The 22489-nt window shown below is 37.4% G+C and overlaps 2 protein-coding genes across 15 annotated transcripts in view; one reads left to right on the forward strand and one right to left on the reverse strand.

Annotated features, from left to right (window-relative positions):
- dnm1b (dynamin 1b) overlaps positions 1–8485 on the reverse strand; it is a 38288-nt gene extending 29803 nt beyond the window's left edge. For 8 of the 13 annotated variants that reach the window (XR_014531244.1, XR_014531245.1, XR_014531246.1 and 5 more), the window contains exons 1-5: positions 7990–8441; positions 3897–3970; positions 2473–2622; positions 2130–2333; positions 1397–1495 (exon numbers count right to left, since the gene is read on the reverse strand). Coding sequence is in view for 4 of the 13 variants with exons in the window: in XM_083527668.1 (XP_083383794.1) it covers positions 1397–1495; positions 2130–2333; positions 2473–2622; positions 3897–3970; positions 7990–8150 (688 nt within the window). In the remaining 9 variants the exon portion in view is untranslated. Of the gene's footprint in view, positions 1–1396; positions 1496–2129; positions 2334–2472; positions 2623–3896; positions 3971–7989 lie in introns of all 13 variants that reach the window. The other 5 variants (XR_014531240.1, XR_014531241.1, XR_014531242.1 and 2 more) reach the window with 2 other exon arrangements.
- Positions 8486–12440: 3955 nt separating this feature from the next.
- Positions 12441–22489, forward strand: ciz1b (cdkn1a interacting zinc finger protein 1b). Of its 2 annotated transcripts, XM_083527698.1 has the most exons (17): positions 12441–12572; positions 12836–13002; positions 13585–13715; positions 14580–14731; positions 14886–15021; positions 15106–15190; positions 15302–15384; positions 15986–16065; positions 17853–18014; positions 18148–18272; positions 19061–19142; positions 19212–19325; positions 19730–19837; positions 19919–19973; positions 20065–20186; positions 20790–21322; positions 21952–22489. In XM_083527698.1, the coding sequence occupies exons 2-16, from the start codon at positions 12869–12871 to the stop codon at positions 20982–20984; spliced, it is 1764 nt and encodes a 587-aa protein (XP_083383824.1). In that variant the 5' UTR covers positions 12441–12572; positions 12836–12868; the 3' UTR covers positions 20985–21322; positions 21952–22489. The 2 variants fall into 2 exon arrangements, with proteins under 2 accessions (XP_083383824.1, XP_083383825.1); XM_083527699.1 differs by lacking the exon at positions 21952–22489 and having other exon boundaries at positions 14910–15021; positions 20790–21296.

Genomic DNA, 22489 nt, shown 5'->3' on the forward strand with positions numbered 1-22489 from the left:
GACGAGGACGTCTGGATGACTTCAAGTTTTGTTTTTTGCTGCATGCAATGGATTTTTTGAGCATTCTAATGTGCTTTTTGGACTACTACAGAACAAATCACTGGATGTACAATTCTGTCTGGCAAGGGTGAAGGAGTTTTCTGAAACCAATAAACGAGAGAGGGGGCAGTTTGGTGCTATCTACATCTTCACTGTGCGCATCTCAGGTGCTCCCAGGTCACATAGAGAGCCAGTGCAAGGAGACATTCGCGCACACTACCAGCAACTTTACAACAGTGTTCTGGACAACATTCTTTGCCAGATACAGAATAGATTTTAAGATCACAAACAATGAATGTTTCTCTCCCTCCTTTACCACCAGCAGTTTCAGACATACCGGATAAAATTCCCACATACAGCCTTTTCCAGCTTGTTGCAGAGCCATGGAGTACTATTTGATCTGTATTGACTGTGATGTATGCTATGACAGACTTTGAAGGGAAATGTCCCACTGATCTCCTCGATTTCCGACACCTAAAAAATCTGAGTGAGAGCATACCACAGCTGTACAGATTGGCATGTCTGATTGTGACTATCCCTATATCCACTGCAACTGTCGAGCTGACGTTCTTTGCCCTCAAGAAAAAAAAATATATATATGCCAGGAATACGTCTGGAATCTAGACAGAGTCAACTCACAGCCTTGACCTCCATGGCTATAGAAAAGGACTTACTAATGGAACTGAAATGACAGAGTCACTGAAGTGTTCCTGCACAAGGAAAGGAGGATGGATTTTGTCTATGAATAATCAGCATCTCTGGTGAATAGGTTGTATTTTATTTACATTTTTAATGTTTTTGTCGTTATTAGATAAATATTGATTCTGAACTGCTCTAGATGATATAGGTGGCACAGTTGCGGTTGTAGTGTAGAGGTTTGGAGTTGTCTTAACTGGGTTTCTTGCTTTAGTAAAATGGTTTTTATTGAGGGCCCAAGTATAATAAACATACAGTAAATTTGCATAAAGCGTCCGTGCTCATGTTGATTAGAGTATTAAAAACTTGAAAAGTATTAATATAAGGTACATTTACAACAAATACAAATATGCGATTAAGTTGCGATTAATCGTAAGTTAACTTATAACAATCATGTGATTAATCACTATTAAATATTTTAATTGATTGACAGCCCTAATACTAACATGACGTGAGGTACACTTACCAACATGACACTAAAAAAGGTAGGAGTAAAGGCTACTATTTACATAAGTACATGTCAGAGCCCAAACTTCTTTACTTTAACTTGCGTAAAAAACGTATACCAGGGTCTTTTAAAGCATCTGTACTTCTACTTAAATGAAGCATGTGTGTACTTTCACCACCTTTGATGTAATGTATATATGTGAATAAAATGTACCTCTACGCAAAGGAAGAAGCTTGTTTTCCAAGATTTCTCGTGCATCTGTACCCTCATCCATCAGGTCCAGTTTAGTGATCACACCAATCGTTCTCACACCTGCCCAGAAACACAAACACAGTATGTACATGTGCTACAATGCATAGACACGTACGCAAACATTTAAAAGATTTGTACATCAGGCTGTTTTAAACATTTCGTTACTTAGAAGTAAAACCAACAACAAAAAAAACAATGGTGGACAGTGTCATTATATGAGTAGATTAATTCGGGTAAGTTTTACTTTAATACATCTCAGTGCTAATATTTAACTTTTCAATTTATTATATTTTAGAAAGGCATGCCGTTCCTCATAACTTTAGAGTGAATGCATACATTTTGTTCAATTAATAATCTTAATGGTCCTCTCACTGTGTGCCTGTAACAAGAGAAAACTCTCTTCCTAAAGATGTGTCTAAATGTGTAGTAGAATTAAACATTCAATTGCATTAATTATTAAAATATAAAGTACTTATCTTACATTAGTGCTTTTACTATTGATACTTACTGTAAGTCCATTCAGATGCAAGAAATCTTTGCTTTTAGTAAAAAACCAATGTAAAAAGTACATGTTTACTTATGTAATATATAAACAGCAGATTTTGACTTTTGCTTGAATACGTGAACAATCAAACTTCATCCACCACTAAAAGTGACTAATAGACTGATATTGAGTAAGCACTGTATGTCACACCTTGAGGGTCCACTTCCTTGGCAATCTTAAGAGCATCTGAGTTGGCAAGATCTGAGTTGGCAGGTGAGACGGCCAACAGGAGGCAGTTATCCTTCGTAACAAATTGCATGAGCATTTCTTTGATCTGGAACTCAATGTCAGCTGGCTGATCTCCCACTGGCACTTTGGTCATTCCGGGCAAGTCCACCAGTGTTAGATTCAGTACTGGAGAGGAAGATAAAAAGGGTTTATGTGCCTTATACTTAGAAAAAGAATAGGAATTTTAAAAAATTTACAGCCCTCAGCAAAAAATTTTTTTACAGCCCATTACACAGCCAGGTTTGTGTGTGTATGTTTTGTATACCATTAGGGGAGTTGACTCTCAGGTTGATGGGAACGGGAGAGATGCCTTTGTTCTGTCCAGTGATGCGGTCTGTTTCTGCTTCGATCTCCTGACGCACTTCTTCAAAATCAGTGAACTTTTTCCCTTTGCAGTGGAGAAACTCTGCATATTCTGGAAATAAATTATATTATAAATCAAATTAGAGGATTTGGTAGCTAAATAATGGTAGTGGTAGTTAAATGCTTAAGAAATTTGTTTACTGCTTATGATGGACCCTAAACTTTACAACAGGACCTTTTCTCAAAAGTAAGTTTTTGGATAAAAGTATCAGACAAATTATTTAAATGATAAATGGTAGCTTTAAAAAAGCTTTAATCATAACCAATGTAGTCAAGATTTTCTGTAAAAAACCTTCCACAATGTACTTTCTTTCACATGAGGTACAACCTTTTTAGAAAGTTAGACTTACTTACTATTTTTAAAAAGCTTTGGAGAATGTTTGTTTTTTTAACATGAACCAGAAATGTCACCGGCAAGCTAATTTTAACACTCCTCAAAGACCCAATGCTAAATAAAAAAAAAAAACCATTTATTCAAAAAAACATCTTTTTTTCATGATAAATGGTGCTGTGTGACATGCATATGCATCATCTATTGTATTCATCTTTAGCAACTGTTTATTCTGTTCAAGGTTTTAGTGGATGCAGAGTCTATTTCTAAAACACTGAAAGTGATGCAGTAATACCAGTCCATGCGGACATGGGAACAACATATGAAACCAATATTTATGAGTATACATTTCTAACATTTATAGATTTTAAGCAGCTGTTTTTCTCTTAAGAAAGTGTAAAAACTGTTGATGTCATGGCCACCTTAAAAAGTTGGAGGTCCCCCGCTGGAGGTCCCTTTTGGACAGAGCACACCCTCACATGCATTTGAATTTCTTCTTTTGTTGTCCTTGCCAGTTCCTGATTTTATTCTGTACACTTGATTCGTTTTTTTTTTTTAAATGAAACACAGTATTGAAGTTCTGAATTTTTTTGTTGTAGCATTAGATTATATTGGTAAACAAGATAAGGCAGTTTGTTTGTTTGCATGTTATGGATAGGGTTTTTTGTTGTGTGTGTGTTTAAGTTTCCATAGCCAGCCTTGTTTGTTGTTTGGTTAAAACAAGAATTTGTTTGTCTCTTTAGTTGACATTTTCATTAAAATTATTTCTACAATTTGCATTCCCTTCCTGCTGATCTTTTAAATCCCCCACATTACAGTTGATCATTAGAGTTACACTTTGACATTTTTAAACCTTTTAATAAATGTAAGAAGAATTTTGAGTCACTTAAATCATTTGAATAGCAATTTTTCTTGCACCCATAAAAAAATTTTTTATGCTAATGGGACACAAAAGCAACAGTTGGCGCAGGTTGCAGTAGTTAAAATGTTGTTACCTGTTGGACTGTTAATCAGCTGCAACACAAGGGGGCGACGAGTCACAATGCCAGAGCCCCGGGGCAGAAAATCCCTGAGAATAAAAACATTACAAAGATCAGCGACTGAAAGGCAGAAGTTTGATCAATGTAAACTAATACTGATGCACTGAGCAACCCTGAAATCATCACTGATATATTTTTACCATGTTGGTTATCATACACTTTACCACATATATCATATACATGCACAGGCTTAAGGAATATATCATTGGTTTTACCTCCCCACCTTTCATCATTAATCAAAATGAAAAAAAAAATTTATTTGGAAACAGAAGAACAATGCATTACAAATTTTAAGATCTTTTCTCTAGTGTTCCTGAGGTGTGAATTTCTAACTGTTAATAGAAAACTAAATGGCACAGGACCCCTGGCGAGGCTTATGAGTGTGTTTGTGGCGTGTGGAGGTGGTGTGATATTGACAAAAGGCACAGAAATGCTAATCCCTTTGGCTTTGTTGCCATACATTCCGAGCATGGAATACACAGAACTGCAGCACTGCCGTAATGACACTGTAGTGCAGGTCTGAGGCATGAGCTTCACATTTAGGCACAGTTCATGATATTCTTTTAGACATTCACACATACAGCCTTACAGCACAGTCACAGACACTAGCGGTCATTTTGCAAGATTTTGTCACACATCACCAGACTAATATCCCAACAAGTCCTTGCCTAAAAAGTCTGAAAAAGAAACTAACATTATTGAATAGAAACATTATTTATTTTTCAATGCTTTAACATCATTTTATTAGCATCGACAAAAGTTATTGCTTTATTATTATCTTAGCATGATGGCCAAATGGCAAAGGCATCAGGCTTGTAAACCAAAGATCATGGGTTTTGCCTGGTAATGGTTCATGCTGCTGTGTTCACTTTGGAAGTGGTAGCTCAGCGGTTAAAGCTTGGGGTCACTGGGCGGAGGGTCAAGGGTTTAAGCCCCAGTATCACCAAGCAACCACTCTTGGGCCTTTGAGCAAGGCCCTTAAACCTCTATGCTTCAGGGGTGCTGTGTCATGGCCGACCCTGCACTCTGACCCCAGCTGACTCTACTTTGACTCGATGTCCCCAACAAAGTAGGACAATAGGATAGGAGAATTGGATCACAAATTTGAGCTGTAAAAACAACATCCTGTTGGGCCCTTGAGCAAGGCCCTTAACCCTATCTGCTCCAGATGACATAAACTGGCTGACTCTAATCAACTGACCTGCTGAAAAAGCTAGGATATGCCAAGGAATACATTTCACTTTGCTATGATGGGTATCATAGATCTGTGCTGTAATCGGCAATACCATAATAAAACTAATGTAAATTAGAAAATGGAAATGGAAAAAACAACTGCACAAGAGCAACAGTGAATAGTGTAAGACAGGAGAAAATATGAAAATTAACTACAATTTTTGTAGCTAAATAAAAAAATAAACTAATAATTAAAAAATTTTTGCTCTTTGTAAAAACTTACTGAATTTGTAAGTAGGGAATATATGCCGTATTAATTTAGTTTACTGGCTTAAATAAAGTGAAAATGATTGCGTTTATATGCATTCATTAATTCTTTCATCATATACAATCACACACATATCCTTCCTTATGTCAGTGACTAACACTTTTTATATTGTAGGTGAATTTTTGTTTACCCCAGTATTACATTAGCAATTATATAGGTTTGAACAGCAACATGCAATGTACACAATGGAGACTTGACATGGAGTCATGACAGGATGACAGTAAAGATGATTGGAGACTCCACATTGTCCACAGGGCCCAAAGTTAGAGGAGCAACAAGGAGTGGACAAGGAAGAAGGGGCAAAGAAGAACATTTAAAATGCTTAAACTGCCATTAGAAACAGTGTTTGAAAGAGAGAGAGAGAGAGAGAGAGAGAGAGAGAGAGAGAGAGAGAGAGAGAGAGAGAGAAGCTAATGATCAGATAGTCATTATATAACAGCAGGCGGTAATTTGTAGAAGTATTTTTATCTCATTGAAACAACGTTACATAAATGACAGATGAGAAACACACGCTGCTCTCTGATCAGTTGTGTATACACACACACACACACACACACACACACACACACGCGCGCGCGCACACACACACACACACACACACACACACACACACACACACACACACACACACACACACATGCTCAGCTCCTGTATCAAACTAAAAAATGGCACTTTCTTTTTTATTTTGTCATTTCATTTCACTGAATTATAAAACCAAGCTATTACTTGGGAAAAGTAACCTACTTACTTGTCACAAATTTTTTGTGCTCTTAAAAATATCCAACCATTAAATTGTGTGGTATCAATTTATTATATAGGGTAGGGGTAACTGAGCAAGTCCTTTAACACTCAAATGCTTAGTTGTATTAATGAGATAATTGTTACTAATTCTGAAAAAGGGAATCTGCCAATTTCTTTAAATGTAATGAAAACTAATACTGTGCTTTTTTTTAGCACAATCTTTGTGAAAATAAAACAGAAATAATTGTTGTGTATGCTTTATTGCATAAATTAATAGGCTAGACTTAAAGGTGATTAGATGTTTCTTCGCAAGTCACAGATAATGCTTTAAAAATACTTTGAATTATCTGTTTATACAAATATTTTTTTTTCTGAACAGCTAATAAAATGTACCATCATCACATGGTCACCATAAATGTATTTATTTATTTTGGGGAGGGGGGGCTGGTGTAGTAGCAGAATCCTGTGCTACCAGCGCACAAAGCTGCCTGTGTCAGTGCACAGTGGAGAGAGCACGAACAGCTGATTGCACACACGAAGCGGATGTTTCTGGATGGAGGCCTCTCTTCACTATATAATGGCCAGTCTGTAAGGAAAATGCAGACCTGCTTGCAATCCATGAATAGCCTGGATTTGGAATCCTGAATATAGGCAGGAGCAGCCTGCAAGTAATTAGACTAGTAATTACAAATTGCATTTGCATTTCTAATGCATGGGCCTATGCAATTTTATTTAGCATTGTATGGCGATCTTTAACAAATTCAGAGATCCGATTTTGAATATCAGAGCTTTGATATATGTCAAAATATAATTTATATAGAAGGAAAGGTTTTTTTCTTTCAGTAGAATATGACAAAATCATATGAAAATGTGTAGGCTAAAATAATGCCAAGGGGGTACTGAGGATCTCAGATAAAACATTTGCAGAACTGTCCTTGGTCCTGAAACCGAGAGCTCGGAATCAAGTGAACGGACGTGGTAGTGTCACGTGACTGCATAATGGTCCTCTCCCTTCTAACACGCCAGGGCTGCATTATACAGCATAATAACACTCATCAAACTCATTCAATCATGAGTTAATACATCTGAGTGGTAGTATTAAACCGTCATAATATAACCCATCAAACAACAGCGTGCTGAGAAAAGCCGCACAGTGAGGTGGTAAACACGCATCATCTCAACACGCATGCATTCCTGGGCTTGCGTCCATTTTCCCTGTCACTGCAAAACCCTAAAACTCTTCCAGTACATAGAGATAGTATGTTTACTATTAGTAATCTGTAATATTTCTCTTAATATTGCGAGCATGAATGTACAAAAAAGAGAAAAAAATAGGCAATGGACAAGATTTATAAACAAGATAATCAGGCTTTGGAGCTCCTCACGAACCAACCTGTTAAAAAATGCACACAGACAGCTGGCCTATCGATCTTCCATTCTCATTAAAACACACTATCAGCATCAGTTTTCACCCAACATCATAAACAGTGGTTCTGTTTTGCCTGATACATTATTGCATATGTATTTCTGGCGTTGGTTTAAACGAGAAATATCCCATGTATAGCCATCACAGTGGCTGTAGTAGATGTAGTAGTAGGCTGTGGACGAGTGATGGTTCTTATTGAATTTACTAATTAACTAATTAATTACCAAATACCTGCTATTACAGGAATATCGAAACAATGTTGTCTAGAATAAATCTGGTTTCGTTTGCTTGTAAGAGAATGATGAACGAGCCTGTGGTTGATGTCTGTGTGCCTATTTAAACTTTACATGATTTCATAATGCCCTTTTTGCACCACTTACTTCCCCACGAAGTTCTCCAGGACAGAGCTTTTTCCAGCGCTCTGACCGCCAACCACGGCTATCTGGGGAAGGTCCAGGTTGGCATTTTGTCCGATGGCAGAAAACGCATCCTGCATCCGGTTAACCAGCGGTATCAGATCCTCCATCCCCCGATTTCCCATTTTGACTATCGGTTGAGCTTCTGCTTCAGAGAGAAATGCAGGAACAGTCACTACAGTGCCGCTTTTTTAACCAGCTCCTGTTTGGAGCCAGAGGGATGTCCAGATATCTAGTGGACAAGTGCTCTCTTAGATGCTCAGATTTTGGTGAACAGCTTCATAGAGAGGAACATTCTCTACGAAGCTCTCTCTCTCTCTCTCTCTCTCTCTCTCTCACACACACACACACACACACACACACACACACAACCACCCACCCACTAACACACACACACACACACACACACACACACACACACACACACACACATATAGTGTGATATGATGTCAGCTGATATGATGTCAGGGTTGCCAGATTGGGTTATAATTTTCTTCAAAATGACTACAAAAGCTGCACAATTCTACTATAAAAAGAATCTCACAATATTGTTTGTATCACAACCAGATCATCTCCAGTTTAATAGATTAAAATGTTATTTATAGTGTTATAAGAATTATTCATTTATTCAGTGTTATTTTTTACACCTTTTATAATGATGATGATGATGATGATGATGATGATGATTGTTATTATAATAAAAAATATATACTGTATTGAACTGTATTGTGTATTATTTATACTTAATTGTCAGTAGGTGGGATTGTGTGTTCATGGTGCTCTGTGATGGACTGGCATCCCTGCACATATACCAGTGTTCCCATAATCCAACCATGATCCAGACCAGAATAGAGTGTCTGTTACCTATGATCATATGCAAGAATTAGAAATTAGTAATTAGTAACTAAGTAATTTAGAAACAATCACGGGCACATAATGATATGTACAGTGCCTTGCAAAAGTATTGACCCCCTTTGGCATTTTTCCTATTTTGTTGCCTTACAACTTGGAATTAAAATAGATTTTTATTTGGATTTCATGTAATGGACATACACAAAATAGTCCAAATTGGTGAAGTGAAATGAAAAAAATAACTTGTTTCGAAAAATTACAAAAAATAAATTACGGAAAAGTGGTGCATGCATATGTATTCACCCCCTTTGCTATTAAGCCTCGAAATAAGATCTGGTGCAACCAATTACCTTCAGAAGTCACGTAATTACTTAAATAAAGTCCACCTGTGTGCAATCTAAGTGTCACATGATCTCAGTATATATATATATATATATATATATATATATATATATATATATATATATATATATATATATATATATATATATATATATATATATATATATATATATATATATACACTCACACACACCTGTTCTGAAAGGCCCCAGAGTCTGCAACACCACTAAGCAAGGGGCACCACCAAGCAAGCGGCACCATGAAGACCAAGGAGCTCGCCAAAAAGGTCAGGGACAAAGTTGTGGAGAAGTACAGATCAGGGTTGGGTTATAAAAAAATATCCAAAACTTTAAACATCCCACAGAGCACCATTAAAGCCGTTATTAAAAAAATGGAAAGAATATGGCACCACAACAAACCTGGCAAGAGAGGGCCGCCCACCAAAACTCATGGACCAGGCAAGGAGGGCATTAATCAGAGAGGCAAAAAAGAGACCAAAGATAACCCTGAAGGAGCTGCAAAGCTCCACAGCGGAGATTGTAGTATCTGTCCATAGGACCACTTTAAACTGTACACTCCACAGAGCTGGGCTTTACGGAAGAGTGGCCAGAAAAAAAGCCATTGCTTCAAGAAAAAAATAAGCAAACAAGGAATGATGGATGGCGCTAAATACAGGGAAATTCTTGAGGGAAACCTGTTTCAGTCTTCCAGAGATTTGAGACTGGGACGGAGGTTCACCTTCCAGCAGGACAATGACCCTAAGCATTCTGCTAAAGCAACACTCGAGTGGTTTAAGGGGAAACATTTAAATGTCTTGGAATGGCCTAGTCAAAGTCCAGACCTCAATCCAATTGAGAATCTGTGGTATGACTTAAAGATTGCTGTACACCAGCGGAACCCATCCAACTTGAAGGAGCTGGAGCAGTTTTGCCTTAAAGAATGGGCAAAAATCCCAGTGGCTAGATGTGCCAAGTTTATAGATACATACCCCAAGAGACTTGCAGCTGTAATTGCTGCAAAAGGTGGCTCTACAAAGTATTGACTTTGGGGGGGTGAATAGTTATGCACGCTCAATTTTTTTGTATTTTTGTCTTATTTCTTGTTTGTTTCACAATAAAAAACATTTTGCATCTTCAAAGTGGTAGGCATGTTGTGTAAATCAAATGATACAAACCCCAAAAAAATCCATTTTAATTCCAGGTTGTAAGACAACAAAATAGGAGAAACACCAAGGGGGGTCAATACTTTTGCAAGGCACTGTATGTATTTGTATGTATTATAACATTGTTAAATGAAATACATAATTGTTGTATTGTAAAAAATACATGATTTTGTTGGAATATATTCGTTTTTCATTTTTTAGAATTTAAAATAAATATACACTCGATGTCATGAGCTCAAATGTCATTATGCAGCAATGCCTCAGGATTTTGCATAAATAAATACACAAACATTAATACATAAATAAACATTTAATATTTAAAATGTATTTTGCTGGACTTTCAGATTTTGGATTTTTTTGCTTAATATTAATATTGAATCTTTTTTGCATTAATAATCACCATACACATTGCAAAAAACTGACTTGATTTGAATAAATACAAATAGCATTTATGTGAAGGACTCTGACTCTGTTAAAGGTCATCCAGTGGACAACATATAAAAACATTTCTGTAATTAAGTTTACAGTGTAAAGAGAGGGATTATGCTGGGGGACTGCAGAAAGCTGGCCTACACACTGTAATGTGTTCCTGCTACTATCAAATACAAATTGTATTTGTCTTATACGTAACCACATACAATACGACATAAAACATTTTTTACGACTGCTTCGTTACATAAAATGAACAAAAAAGAAAAAAGCTCAAGATTAAAAGTTCTTAAATAGAATTAATATAATTAGTATAATATAATATAATATAACTAATAATTGTGTCTATTATATTATACTGTATTATTATTCTTAATAGAGAGAAGGTCAGAAGAAGTTGCAATGTGTGTTTGTGGATTTAAAGAAAGCGTACTACATTGTGCTGAGAGAGGAGTTGTGGTATTGTATAAGGAAATCAGGTGTGTCAGAGAAGTATGTGAGGGTGGTGCAGGACATGTGTGAGGACAGTGTGACAGCAGTGAAGTGTGCAGTAGGAACGACAGACTGGTTCAAGGTAGAGGTGGGACTGCATCAAGGATCAGCTCTGAGCCCTTTCCTGTTTGCAGTGGTGATGGACAGGTAGATGGATGAGGTCAGACAGTAGTTTCCGTGGACTTTGATGTTTGCGGATGATATTGTGATTTGTGGTGAGAGTAGGGAACAGGTTGAGAAGAGCCTGGAGAGGTGGAGGTATGTGCTGGAGAGAAGAGGAATGAAAGTAAGTAGGAGTAAGACAGAGTACATGTGTGTGAATGAGAGGGAGGGCAGTGGAGTGGTGCAGTTGCAGGGAGAAGAGGTGGAGAAGGTGTTGGAGTTGGAGGTGTCTTTGGTCAACAGTGCAAAGTAATGAAAGCAATGGAGAGTGTGTTAGAGAAAAGAAGAGTGCAGGCAGGGTGGAGTGGGTGGAGACGAGTGATAGCAGGAGTAATTTGTGATCGAAGAGTATCTGCAAGAGTGAAAGGGAAAGTTTATAGGACTGTTGTGAGACCTGTGATGTTGTATGGTTTAGAGACAGTAGCATTGATTAAAAGACAGGAGGTGGAGCTGGAGGTAGCAGAGCTGAAGATGTTGAGGTTTTTGTCGAGAGTGATGACAATGGACAGAATTAGAATGTAGTTTAATAGAGTGACCGTGCATGTAGGGCGTTTTGGAGACAATGACATTGTCATGAGAGAGGCTAGATTGAGATGTTTGGACATGAGCAAAGGAGGAACATGAGGTATATCGGTAGAAGAATGCTGAGGATGGAGCCACCAGGAAGGAGTAAAAGAGGAAGACCAAGGAGGAGGTTTATAGATGTGTTAAGAGAAGACATGCAGGTAGTTGGTTTGAAAGTGGCAGATGTAGAGGACAGGTTAGTGGTTAAACGGATGATATTCTGTGGCGCCCCCTAACGGTAGCAGTCGAAAGAAGATTTTTTTTTTTTTCTAAAATCTTGTTATTTAATGTTTGGGGTGTCTGCAAAAAAAACCCTTATGATTTGTGTCTTTTTATAATAATTTGTTCGCGTGTGAATATTTGTAATAAGTCAATGATCAAGTAAAAGGAATTATTTCTGTACACTATGGAATAAGCCCAGACCTTGCAGCTGTTCCTCCACACCGCAAGAGGGCGCACAAGAGAAGATCTGGCTTTTACACCACGTGAATGAAAAAAACGCGTGTTGTTGTGGAAAGTGGACTTTGAAATAAGCCAAACGTCGGTAATTACACACAATTTAAAATCATACGAAAATAAATAGATATGTTGTGTATTATGTATCTTCAGAGCTGTATAATGATCGCAGGAGATGTTCGTGAGCTGTTGTAAAGTGTTTGTGTGTGTTCCATGCACATGTTTCATACTTCAAGAATCTGCACAAAGACTACACGTGATTGTCATAGTCTTCTCTGAAATAATAATAATAATAATAATAATAATAAAGTCTTGTGGGTAATACTTCCGGTGTCTGACTTGTCTCTGCAGGTTTGTGCAGCCAGAGGGAAGAAGGAACCAAAGATGATTCGCCCAAAGGAAAAGCAGCTGCAGCGCTGCTTTACAGGGGAGTCTCGCAACTGCATCCCTCCACTTCTGTCTCTGCCAACATCCCCTGCTTTTCTCCAGCCAGATCCTTTCCTGCGCCCTGGGACACGGTACAAACACCTTAGCTTTCTACACACACACACACACACACACACACACACACACACACACAGAGAGAGAGAGAGAGAGAGAGAAAACCTCTAATGCAGGTGACTAAATCTGGAAAATATATATATATATATATATATATATATATATATATATATATATATATATATATATATATATATATATATAATTTTCCCCCAAAACATAATATTCTTATATGATTTTATTCAATTCAGTTGTATTGGTATAGTGCTGTAACAATAGACATTGTCCCCAAAAGCAGCTTTACAGGCATCCATATTATATGTATAGGTTATATGTGAGTTACAATGTATAAGTTTAGAGCCTATAAGTTTGTTCCTTATTCGTTTTCAGTTTCATTACAGTTTCATTACAAGGAAGTAAAAAATAACATTTGGTTTCTACAGAAGTATGTTATAAAGGAAAACGTGTGCAATACCGAAGCGCATTCCCGCAGTAGAGATTTGTAAATGAGCTGGTTGATTTTTAAGAGTTGATTGAAGTTATGGAAATAGTTTTCACTCATGCTTCAGTCTTTCAAAACGTTGAATACTGATTCACAGCATGCCAAGCAGAGGAGCTCCCAGAGGACATCCATTTCCACCTGCACAGAGTATTCGTCCAGTCGCTTCCCAGGGCCTCCTCGGTCCCTACCCACTGCTGCAGCACGCGATCCCCCTGCCTCGACGGCCAGGTATACGCATTACCTCAGATCCGTCTTCACTCACTCATCGACTGGAAATTTTCTTTACTCATCATTCATTGTAAGAATAGAGGAGCTTTGGCTTGATTTTTTCTTAAAGATTTTTTCTTGAAGAGGAGGATGGGCTTATTGACACTCAAGGAGGAAGAAAACGTGAAACAAACACTCCATTTGGACAGCATGTGCTATAACACTTCTTCATAAAGAGTGAAATAAACCTCTAAACTAAACTCCACCCTGATTTATATGAACTCCAGTTTGAGTTGTTTTATTAACTTTGGTAAATTAGCTGTGTTAGGCATGTAGTGTAAATGCAAATATTCATCATTTAATGAAAAATCTTTTCTTTGTTTGTATTTTTCTTATTCAGTCCAGCACTGATATGCAGATACGCAGTGCCTGTGTGTTAAATGTGATTCTGAAAACAACAATTTGCTAAATGTTTAATCATAAATAGACAAGAAATGCCATAAAGAAATACTTCACACATGAATAAACACTCTGTTGCATTAAAATAAATGAATTAGAAATTAAAAAAAGAGTATAAAACTAGGTCGAAGTACAGAAATAAGTCGACAGAATTTACAATGTAATAAGAATCGAAGCAAAAAAGCAGATTAGAAACAAAGTAGAAACAGAATGTGTGTTAAAATAATGCAGTATATACATATTTATAGCAGCATTTACACCCATGTAACGATAAAAAGTGTAAAATTTAGAAAATAGTCTATCGCTGCAAATTTGATGAATAATGACTTTTTTCGAAATGTTTTTTCTTCACCACCCTTTTGACTTTTTAACAGTGTATTATGAATGCCCTAATGTTCTTTGACTTTTTGTTTCACACTGTTGAAGAGATGCCACCGTGTCCTGGGAAGCAGCTTCACCCACCTTTTTTATCTCCAGGAGGCGGCCGGTCTCTTCTCGGCTCCGCTCCCATCGGTGTTCCACTGATGCCCCCACGCATGACTTTTATCCCTGAACATCGTGGAGCTTTTATGAATAAGGTAACAGATTCTTATTCATGAGTTATTTTCAGAACCTTAACATTCTGGATTGAATAAAAAAAAAAAATTTTTTTATTAAAATAAAGTTGTTTTTTTCCAGCAGTTTGGGGTTGATAAGTCTAGTTTGCATTGAATGAACATTTTTATGTTTCAGGACGGCTCTATGCACTATTTTCAGAGAAAGAGGCAAAACGGCCATGTAGCTGAAGAGAAAAGTAATGGACAGATGAGCAAATGCAGAGCGGATGTAAAATCTTCGAAGCAAGCCGAGTTGATGTGTTCGAATACAGGTGCCTGCCAATAGAAGCACTTTCTGATATGATTGCACGTAGATGGTTGTGAAACGTGTTTAATTCAGTCTCGTGTGGATGCAGGAAAGAAACCAGAAGCGTCTGTGGAAAGTCAGGGCTCATCCACTGAGCAGAAAGAGCCTCCTGGGAAAAAGCAGAAGAACCACGTGTAATAATTATTAATAAATAAAGAATAATGTTACACTGAGACTTTAAATATGAGCCGCTGTTACATGTGTGTGTGTCACTAAGCTGAATTCCCACATTCTGATGTACACAGAGCTAATGAGCAGGTCGAAGAGCATGAAGGTGCTGATGTGGAGCAAAAATTGGCAGATTCGGCGCCGATACAAGAGCAGGAAGGTCAGTTGACAATGTGAAACATTAAAAAAAACATTTATTCCTAAGTAGGTGAGCATAACTACAACCTTTTCTAAAATCTTGGAGATAAAGGGGAGGTTTGATATTGGCTTATAGTTGAACAGTTGACAAGGGTCACAGTCAGGTTTCTTAAATAGAGGGTTAATAACATCCAGTTTTAAGGATTTAGGTACATAACCAGTGCTGATAGAAGAGTTGTATTATTTTTAGAAGAGGTTCATTCACTTCTGGAATTATATTTGAAGAAACTTGTAGGCAAGGAAACAAGAATTCAAGTTGATGATTTTGATGAGGAAATAAATTCAATTGTCATTTTCTTGAATATAAGTGAAACTTTGTTATTGATTGTTAGAATTACAGTGCTATGTACAAGGTTATTTATTAAATAGTTTGGATTGTCTGGATAGTTTTAATTTTTCCATATATTTTTAACTGCACAGTTGCCAGAAATGTAGATGTCTGAACTAGCTCCAGTGTGATTCTGCCCCTTATCCTTGTAATAATTCTAATTATATTTAGGGTTAAATTATATACTTTGTATGATATAGATAATGTTGGTCTTGTCTGCTTGTACCTACCTTAGAAAACATGCACGTGTCTGCAGAGAAGGAATGCCCATCTGCTGAAGCTGACAATGGACTGGAGCAGAGCAGGACAGCAGAGGTACGAGTGATTGGCAGTAATTATACTTCTCTATACCACTTGATTTATATTTCATTAGCTCCAGAGCTTACGGTATCTCACAAGTGATTACACCCCTCACATTTTAGCAATCAGTTTAGTATATCTTCTCAAAAGACGATAATATAAAAATTCAACTTGGATATACTTTAGAAATAATTATTTTCCTTAAAATTCTATAAACAATACTCCATAATGACAACGTGAAAGAAGTTTGTTTGGAATCTTTGCAAATTTATATAAAAAAAAAGAAATACAAAATAAAAATAAAATAAAATACAAAAATGAAAAATCACATGTACATGAGTATTCACAGGCTTTGCCATGACACTCAAATGAGCTCAGGTGCATCCTGTTTCCGCCAGTGATCCTCGAGATGTTTCTACAACTTGATTGGAGTCCACCTGTGGTAAATTCAGTTGATTGGACATGATTTGGAAAGGCACACACCAGTCTATATGAGGTCCCACAGTTAACAGTGCCATCAGAGCACAAACCAAGCCATGAAGTCCAAGGAATTGTCTATAGACCTCGGAGACAGGATTGTATCAAGGCACAGATCTGCAAAAGGGTACAGAAAAATTGTTGCAGCATTGAAGGCCCCAATGAGCACAGTGGCCTCCATCATCCATAAGTGGAAGCAATTTGGAACCACCAGGACTTTTCCTAGAGCGGAGCCGCCTGGCCAAACTGAGCAATTAAGGGAGAAGGGCCTTAGTCAGGAAGGTGACCAAGAACCCGATGGTCACTCTGAAAGTGCTTTTGCAATTCTCTCTGGAGAGAGGAGAACCTTCCAGAAGACCATATCTGCTACCACTCCTCAATAAAAAGCAAATGACAGCCCGTCTAGAGTTTGCCAAAGGGCACCTGACAATAAGAAACAAAGATTTAACTTTTTGGCCTGAATGACGAACCTCATGTTTGCAGAAAACCAGACATCCTTAATGAAGACCTGCTCCAGAGTTCTCTGGACCTCAGATTAGGGCAACAGTTCATCTTCCAACAGGACAACGACCCTAAGCACACAGCCAAGATAACAAAGGAGTGGCTACGGGACGACTCTGTGAATGTCCCTGAGTGGCCCAGCCAGAGCCCAGACTTAAACTCTATTAAAGCTCTCTGGAGAGATCTGAAAATAGATGCACACTGACGCTTCCCATCCAAACTGATGAAACTTGAGAGGTTCTGCAAAAAAGAATAGGAGAAACTGCCCAAAAATTGGTGCCAAACTTGTACCATCATACTCAAAATACTTGAGGCTGTAATTGGTGCTAAACGTGCTTCAACAAATTATTAAGCAAAGGCTGTGAATACTTATGTACATGATTTTATATATATATATATATATATATATAAATTTGCAAAGATTTCAAAGATGTCATTATGGGTTTTTTTAGTCCGATATGGAATAAGGCTGTAACATAAGAAAATGTGGAAAAAGTGAAGCATTGTGAATACTTACCAGATGCACTGTATACAAGCTGCACACTAACTGCTATAAAGCTGTCTATATCCAAGTTAAATTTCTATAGAAGAGAATCGTGCCTTGAGAAGATATTCTAAAATGGTTGCTAAAATGTGAGCAGTGTACTTAATTTAATATATACACTTTTGTGAGATACTGTGGATGGATGGATGGATGGATTGATGGATTGATTCTTCCCAGCGGGAAATTTAGATTTCAATACACACACACACACACACACACACACACACACACACACACACACACACACACACACACACACACACACACACTATATCTACAGGTGCTGGGTGTAGGGACATCTCTTAAAGTGACCATTCAGCACCGCAGTGAGAGTCGGGCATTCAACACTGGGTCGGAGGAGGCAGCAGCTGCAGGACCAAGCGTGGACAAAGCAGACAAATACTGCTGCTATATCTGCAACATGATTTCTCCTGACCAACAGGTCCGATTATAATATTCTTATTCATAAAAGTATAACATCCTGTCTGAGTGGGGTTTATTTTTTTTTTATTATTATTTAAGCTGCCATGAATGTACAGCAAATGTTGATGCACTGAAATGTTGGATTGTTGCAGGAATTTCAGACTCATATGATCAGCTTGAAGCACCAGCAAAAGATGATGGAGATTCAGCACCTGAGTAACACCTGCTTGGCAACACTGCTACCTAAAATGCACCAATCACTGCAGGGCAAATACAGGCAAGAATTATACTTAATTCATTTGTAGCACTAAAAGCAGTTTTGGGAAGTCATGCTCCTGTGAATTACATCAGCATACCACATTGCAATGGATCATATTAAAGCATCAGACATTTTATGCAGTGCCTTCAAGTGCCTAACCAGATTCACATAATAGTTCATAATAGACAGTGGTGGGCCATCAGGACTTCTCCCTGCAACCTCACCTCTTCATTTCTCTCTCTCTCTCTCTCTCTCTCTCTCTCTCTCTCATATTCACACACACATACTCTGTCTTACTCCTACAGACTTTCATTCCCCTTCTCTCCAGTGTGTACCTCCACCTCTCCAGGCTCTTCTCAACCTGCTCCCTACTCTCACCACAAATCACAATATCAGTTGTTAAGCTTAAGAAAGGAGATTTGTTGGTTCTCTTGCTTTAGTACTGGCATTTATTCTCACTGTATCAGATACCTGTCTGTGATGCAGCACTCTGTTATCCTGCATTTCTCTATAATAATGATGGTTTCTATAGTCGTGGCATCATAATGATGGCATTAAAGGGTGGTTGATTTTGGCAGGACACCACTGAAGGCATAGGTGTGAAACGCATGGCCCAATACTGCATAAGAGAAGTAATTTTTTAGCAAATAGGTTGAATTTCCACAATACTTATTATCTGGTGTGGACAATAGATTAGATCTATGTTTATAAATCTGTGGTTGAGTACTTTTTCAGGTAAGTGTTGTGGCATGTGGGAGGATACATTTTCAATCCTGTTATGCTTGTATTTGTGTGATGTGTTACAGAGGCCTACAGCGCTGGTGTGCAATCTGCCAGTGTCACTTTACCGGTGACCTTATCGAACACAGAAGAACCAAAAAGCACAAGGTATGAAAGGAGCACAAATCAGGTCATTTTTGTTGTGCTCTACAGCTAACGTCCCCATGTTGATTGCAGATGGCAAAGGTCACTTCTAGACCATTCTGCACAGTGTGTGAGCGACACTTCAGAACTCCTCGCAAGTTTGTGGAGCACATGAAGTCCCCTGAGCACAAACAGTTGGTCGAGGAGGTGTGTACATGCTAATTAACTGCAAACACCTGCAAAGGTTTTCTGAGCCTTTTAATGGTGTCTCAGTCTGGTTCAGGCTACAAAATCATTGGGGAAGAATGCTGACTTGACAGTTGTTTAAAAGACGATCATTGACACCCTGCACATTGAGGGTAACACACAAAAGGTCAACGCTAAAGAAGCTGCTGTTTACAGAGTGCTGTATCCAAGCACATTAATGGAAAGTTGAATGGAAGGAAAAAAACGTGGTAGAAAAAGATGAAACGAAGCCCAATTTCCAACAGGACTTGGCACCTGCCTACACTGCCAAAAGTACTAATACCTGGTTTAAGGACTATGGTATCAACCTGCTTGATTGGCCAGCAAACTTGCCCGACCTTAATCTATGATTTTCTATACTGCAGCTAAAAGAGGGAGGAGGACCTGGAGTCATGGAAGAACTCATAACATTAGATGCCATAGGTTGCTTTGAAGAGGAAGATGACTATGAGGAAGAAGGAAGCGAAGATGAGGTGACTATACAGGTTACTATTTGGCTATATTATCCTTTCATTTGGTTGTTCAATATTCCATGACCTTCCGCTCTTTAACAGGTTAATCCAGCAGAGATTACTGATGATAAAGAGTATGACCCAGACACACAGTATGGTGAGCACTTAATCTGGAAAGACACAGGTGGGGATGCATTTTTTATAGGGATGGGTTTTAAAAAAAAATTTTATTGTTTTTTTGTCTACAGGCACCAGTTTTGTAGTCCCGGTAGCAGGCTTTCTCTGTAAACTCTGCCACAAGTTTTACCAGTTTGAGTCTCGAGCTCGGGAGACGCACTGCAAATCTCTCACTCACTACCAGAATGTCCAGGTGATTAAAGGCTTCCAAACAGTTTAACAGCAAATCATTTTTAAATATACTAATAAGAGAACAATCAGAAGGGGTTACTGCATCCATTACATGTGGTACTTGATCATTTTATATCTTTTTAATGCTATTTTTATGTTTCTGTCCTTCTACTATCTTAATGTTGGACAACATTTCTCTGTTTAGACTGTATATTTGAAGGGCTGTATTGTAGTATATGTAGGGATTTGCAGCAATGATGAGAAAATTGCCCAGATTCTATCACCAATTATATGGGTTTTAGCTGTAAGAAATTATTATTTATTTAGGAGATTGTTGCTTGCATTGATCCACCAATTAATGTATAGGATTTGGCTATTATTTACTGTTGTTTTTTTTGTTTTTTTTACTATAATATTAATTGTTTAATATAACAAAATTTTTATGTAATTACCTACATATTTAACCAGAATGTGGAGGGGGGAATTTGCCAGTTCACAAATAGGCATTTTCTAAATTTAAATAGTGTAAAAAGACTTTATAGAGCATTTATCTACTCTACGTACATGTTGGTTTTCTGAGATTCTGAACGCTTTTGCTATTCATTATCAAATGTGATTTTCACAGAAGTACAAAGCTATGCTGAACCTACCTCAGGAGGATGATGAAAACCCAGCCAGGAATGAAGGTGATGTGCAGAATGTTGAGAACAGCATTGAATGCAATGCAGAGATGAAGGACGGCCATGAGGAAGAGATCATCTTTGAAAATCAGTTGGATTTCGTTATACATCCAGATGCGGCCCACAGAAACATGCAATAGTATAAATCCTCCCTTTAAGGCTCCAACCTCAAAACTATTGCCTGAGACCTCAGCCACACAATCCTAGTTTGGATTTGAAGAGTTCATCATTGGTTTGGAGTGCTGAAAAAAATCTCTAATTGTGGTTCTTCCAAAAGATTATGGAGGTTTGAGGAAACCTCAAAGTTGTGCATATTATAGTGCGGATTCTAACCAGCAGAAGCTGAACTTGATTGACATTAGTTTATTAATGAATTATGCCAATATGCCACTTTTGAAACTTTGACCATGTAGCCATATATAGTGGTGTAAGTTTTCTCTCTTTTTAAATATTTTATTTATATATATAAATATATACAGTACAGACCAAAAGTTTGGACACACCTTCTCATTCAAAGAGTTTTCTTTATTTTCATGACTATGAAAATTGTAGATTCACACTAAAGGCATCAAAACTATGAATTAACACGTGGAATTATATATGAAATTATATACATAACAAAAAAGTGTGAAACAACTGAAAAATGTCATATTCTAGGTTCTTCAAAGTAGCCACCTTTTGCTTTGATTACTACTTTGCACACTCTTGGCATTCTCTTGATGAGCTTCAAGAGGTAGTCACCTGAAATGGTCTTCCAACAGTCTTGAAGGAGTTCCCAGAGAGATGCTTGGCACTTGTTGGCCCTTTAGCCACTCTGCGGTCCAGCTCACCCCTAAACCATCTCGATTGGGTTCAGGTCCGGTGACTGTGGAGGCCAGGTCATCTGGCGCAGCACCCCATCACTCTCCTTCTTGGTCAAATAGCCCTTGATGCCTTCAGTGTGACTCTACAATTTTCATAGTCATTGTAAATAAAGAAAACTCTTTGAATGAGAAGGTGTGTCCAAACTTTTGGTCTGTACTGTATATATATATATATATATATATATATATATATATATATATATATATATATATATATATATATATATATATATATATATATGAGAGAGAGAGTCTTCATTTCTATCCAATACAAAAATAAATTGGAAAGTAAGTTTATTACTTAATGGAATGATGGGTTTCTTCATCACTATTTCTGTTTCTTTATGCTATCCTGCCAAAAAAAAACTAATGTTATCCCCTATTTCTTACGACATCCTGGTACAAGCTTTGTTTAGCATTTTTTTTTATCCAATGTTATTCTATTATTTCATTAAAAACATTTATTTAAATAAGTGCAAACTCCTTGTTTGATAAAGAGCCTGAAACCACATCTTTTTTTTATTTTTTTTTTTTATGTTTTTTATTGGAAAAGATCTCAGACCTTCTTGTTATCACTCGAGTTCATAACATTGTTTCCATAGAATTCTTAACAATTAACATTTTGTCACTCTTTAAACTCTTTAATTAATCTGTCACGGGTGCAATGTAACGTAGTGGACGTGTACAGACTGATCATATTTGTGGTAAGAGGTTGAGATTTAGAAAATCTCTTGCAGTAATATTTTGTGACTTGGTATTAAAAGCTGGAAACTAAACTAAAA

This window comes from Silurus aristotelis, assembly GCF_946808225.1.
Source record: "Silurus aristotelis genome assembly, chromosome: 23".
NCBI classification, from domain to species: domain Eukaryota; kingdom Metazoa; phylum Chordata; class Actinopteri; order Siluriformes; family Siluridae; genus Silurus; species Silurus aristotelis.

Bases quoted from the DNA above. Each gene is read 5' to 3' on its own strand.
- ciz1b (XM_083527698.1), top strand. From the start codon at position 12,869: ATGATTCGCCCAAAGGAAAAGCAGCTGCAGCGCTGCTTTACAGGGGAG. The intron at 16,066-17,852 runs GTACGAGTGATT...CTATATCTACAG, and splicing joins AGCAGAGCAGGACAGCAGAG to GTGCTGGGTGTAGGGACATC. The intron at 19,838-19,918 runs GTGACTATACAG...GCTCTTTAACAG, and splicing joins AAGAAGGAAGCGAAGATGAG to GTTAATCCAGCAGAGATTAC.